This window comes from Charadrius vociferus, unplaced genomic scaffold (assembly GCF_000708025.1).
Source record: "Charadrius vociferus isolate BGI_N301 unplaced genomic scaffold, ASM70802v2 scaffold301, whole genome shotgun sequence".
Lineage (NCBI taxonomy): Eukaryota > Metazoa > Chordata > Aves > Charadriiformes > Charadriidae > Charadrius > Charadrius vociferus.
In genome coordinates, this window is record NW_009646842.1 from 1 (window position 1) to 4,106 (window position 4,106).

Consider the following 4,106-nt stretch of genomic DNA (forward strand, 5'->3'; position numbering starts at 1 on the left):
CCTTTTGTTTAGACAGAACTGCAGCCAAGTTTAGACAGAACTGCAGCACATGGGTGACTTAAGTGATTTCATGTTTGTAACATAGAAGAAGAGGAAGGACCTTAAAATAATTGTCTTTGGAGTGGTTAAATCATTACTGTCTTAAACAGACTGATCACTCCAAAAGGCCTGTGCCACAGCACTTCTCTGCGCTTTCCCCTGTAGTGTGTGGAGTAAATTGTGAGGTCTTAGAGTGTCTCCCGGTCCCTCGTGATGCTGTACATTCGCAGAGAGTACTCACTGCCATTGCTGAGTGTGTTGCCCCAGCCAGAGATTAGGCATGTGGTGCCTGTGGCCACACAGCTGGTAGGCAGAGGAACCGTTTGGACAGCTCGGTTGAGCTGGGCTGGTACGTCAAGCTTGATGAGCATGATGTCATTGTCCAGTGTCATGGAGCTGTAGCCAGGGTGGCGGATGACTTTAGCTGAATTAATGAACTGCTCTGTCGATTCTGTGAGTTCCAGGTTATGTTTCCCCAGCTGCACTTGGATGCGACTGGAAAAGAGAAGGAATGGCATACACTTTACTGTTACTGACCGATTAGGACGAACTTCCCCGTCACCGTATGCACTCGCTTCAACATCACTGTTGCACTAGCTGTTATCTTTCATGCAGGTTATCTTTCTAGTCCTGTGATAATTCCAGGGCATCCCCACTGAGATCTTACCCACTGCCAGTACAGATGGTGAATTTCTGCAGGATTATTTTGTTGAGCTGGGACAAGTTGAATATATAACAGTGCTTCATACAAACATTCTGGGAATGTTTTAACCAGTTTAATGCAATTTATAAGCAACTCATTGCTAGCTTATCACATTGTCATTTCAGAAAGTGCTCTGCGTTCACAGAAACACTTGCAGAAGTGGAAAAGCCCTTATGATGCCTCAGCCCAGCTTCCAGAATGAGCCAGCCACTCCTTGATTGTCTCCTGACAGAACGGAGTCACTGAGGTATTTGGCTCTCACAACTCGGAATTCCTGCTAGCAGTGAACTGGAAGAAAGAAGTAGGTTACGGAAGGATATATTTTTTTGCACTCACGATTTGTAGCAGTGAGCAGCTGACACGACCCACTGGCTGCTGATGAGGGAACCTCCACAGAAGTGATACCCAGCATTCAGGGAGACCTGATAGGGGACAGAGTTGGGTGCACAGGTGTAGCCTCCCACGATCTTGTCATCATCATCATCAGCGTTGATGGGGAGGGCAACTGGGAGGCAAGAAGTGGCATAAGTCAACATCTGGCATAAGGAATGTTGTGCCCCTGTGACTGACGGAAGCATCTCACTTGTAGGCTCTACTTCTACGAAAACTCGCGGTATCAGTGGTGGCAAGTGCTCGCCCATAGCCCAAAAATGTACAACAGCTTTAGGACCCCTTGGGCCAGAGGTGTTATTTCTTATACTTCACAGTCCTTAAGAGAGAGACAGGCTTTCTTTTGAAGCTATGGACACATTTCAGCATTTCTGGGTTAAGAACTCACATGAAGGCCTTCCATCCCCATTCTGTGACATAAGCAACAACAACATACGGCAGCCACAAGAAATCGCAGTCTTTTGCCTCAAAACTTTTGCAAGTTGAAACTGGACTTCAGTTTCCCACAGCCAACCACCTCAGAAATTTTCTCAGAAAATGCGCTTCCTTATAAACTATGGAAGTGTGAGCCGCTAGAAATACACCTTTTGAAATGGCCTTATCTCCAGCCCAAGGTTTTCTCCAGACAAAAAGTACACAGTGGAAAACTGGAAGATCCAAATGTGGTGATTAACAGGTGTTGGTAGAAAGTGCAAATAGCATATCAGTTAATCATAAACTTTTCCTAAGATAGAGAGCTATTTTAAATTATTTCAGAGGGCAGCCTTCAATTTAAAAATACATTTGGGCTTTGGAAGATGTGTAGTTGTTTGTCTGTCTCATTCTTATATACAGCACCTGTTGAGATCAATCCTCAAACCCCTTTTGCTCTGCGCTGATGGTCTCATTCTTAAAAATGCATGGAAGCTGAATATTGTATAAGCAATGGACAGTAAGATATTATGCATTTATTTTGAAACCAAACCCAACCCAACCCCAAAACTCTCATTTTTATGTATGTTAGTTTTATTTTAGAATGTTCCTTTTCTTGAGTCATGTGTGCGTGTGTGTTTTTATCATACAGAACAAAGTGTTTTCCCAAATAAAATTATTCAAACGGAATTTCAATGGGGACGATAAAACTATTTTGTGTGTCATGTCTGTCCGTCTCCCCCCCAACCTCAATTGTTCATATATGGGAATTCTCACCACATCTCTTTGAACTCATTTTTCTCACCTAATCCATGTGATAATACTGGCCTAACTACCAAAACGTGTTTTGTATTTGGCTTTGGAATGTTCTATAGATACTATTTTTGCCACAGAGTAATAGTATAATACAGTATAACTTTGATATTTATGGTTGTAATGTGTAGGAACAAAAATACCATGAAGACAGATAATGAGATCTTCTGAAATCCTTCTGAAATCCTAGGCGCACTGCCCCTCCCCCCAGCAGTTGTTCCTGGCTATCCATCAACCCCCAGGTTCCCAAAACCCTCTGCCCCTCTCACCTGTCATAAGGTCCCCCAGCGAAGAAGGGGGATGTATGCTCCTCTGCCACCTCAAAGCCACACCCTGACCCTTTCCCAAAAAGTGACTGTGCGAGGCTTTTCCTTCATCTGGCTGTAAACCTCCTTCTCTTCAGGGAAGCTGACATTCAGGCAGACCTGGCTCTAATTCCCAAAACCCACTGCCCTTCAAGGAAAGCAGGTGTTTGGGCCACTACCCCTCACTCCAATCTGCAGACACCCCTGGCTTCCCAGAAATAGGCTGAGAAAGCCAGCATTGAGGCAGTCCTTTCCATGCCCAGATCCACCAAATCCTCAGAGAAAAGAAGAAAAATAAGCACTTCACTGCAGCAGTAAAAAAGCTGGGGGGAGCACTAGATGTCAGTTCTCCCAGCATCAGTGGAAAGAAGGGGTGGATGCAACACATCTGAGGATCCTTTGTGTGCACAGCTCAAACAGTCATGCCTCAAACAGGGATGCATCCCATTTATATCGGTTCCTCCCCATTTCTCATCCCCAAAAGACAAACTCAGGCCTCCACCTTCTTCATGTGTAGCTCTCCAATCCCTTCAGTGTGGAGCCATAGGGCTCTGGGTTTGTAGAGAACCACAGACGGGAAGCCAAGACTACAAATGGTGACTGTAGAGAACAGAGCAATGTGGAGGGAGTGAGGAGGGCTGATGTGCAATTTCTCCATTTGAGTTTGTTGGGAACCTTGTGGGAGTCACAAGCTTGCAAACTACAGCCCCAGCTATCTAGGACATGGGCTTATCAAGATCACAAACCTCCAGGAGGAGGAATTATCTGGAGCCAAAGGCATGGGCTGTCTCCCCACCTGTCCTGTATTGGCAGGTAGTGGGGTCTACGGCTTAAAAGGGTGAGGGCGGCAACAGGAGCTAAACTGTGAGTTGTCCCCATCCACAGCAGGAGACATCCCAGGGGAGCCATGGGATGGCCCTGGTGACCAGGACAAAAAAGACCCAGAGAAGTTTCAGAAGGGTTTGTTGGGACCTTGGCTGTTTCCTAGCATCTGTTCTGTCCCACCCACTGCAACCGTTGCTGCTTGCTGCAGGACAAGAGGGCTGCCCTGCCTTGCTTACTCTTCTTTATCTCCAGTGCTGATGAATAGCAAAAGAGAGTGGAAGTCCCCAGGGGAAGCTGATGCTCAGGTATATTTTCACATTCCACTAAGGACAGAAGCTGAGAAATCCTGAATGGAGTGTGAGGCATAGGTCTGGTCAGGGGTGCTCCAGCTCATGCTGTGGCTGTGGGGACAGGGAGATGCTCTCTGGCATGCAAGTGAACTGTGCAACACCACAGTCTCCACCTGTTGATCTAGAGACTCCTGCTTAGCACCTGCATACAGTTTTCCTTGTGCCTTTCACTGAACTTTCTTCCTCAGAGAAACACTGAGTTGGGTGACATCCCACCAGGCTTCTCCTTCCCAGCATCATGAGGTGGGAGTACCACCAGGGATCCTAGCC

General features: G+C 46.4%; 1 protein-coding gene across 1 annotated transcript; it reads right to left on the minus strand.

The window, feature by feature from the left end:
* Positions 1 to 13: 13 nt before the first annotated feature.
* On the minus strand, positions 14 to 1,383 carry LOC104293209 (cationic trypsin-3-like; the record flags this gene model as incomplete). Its single annotated transcript, XM_009892703.1, has 3 exons — positions 1,079 to 1,383; positions 281 to 534; positions 14 to 57 (listed from the first exon to the last, which is right to left on the minus strand). Coding segments are annotated over exons 1-3 (603 nt in total), but the record flags the coding sequence as incomplete, so codon positions are not given.
* Positions 1,384 to 4,106: the final 2,723 nt, after the last annotated feature.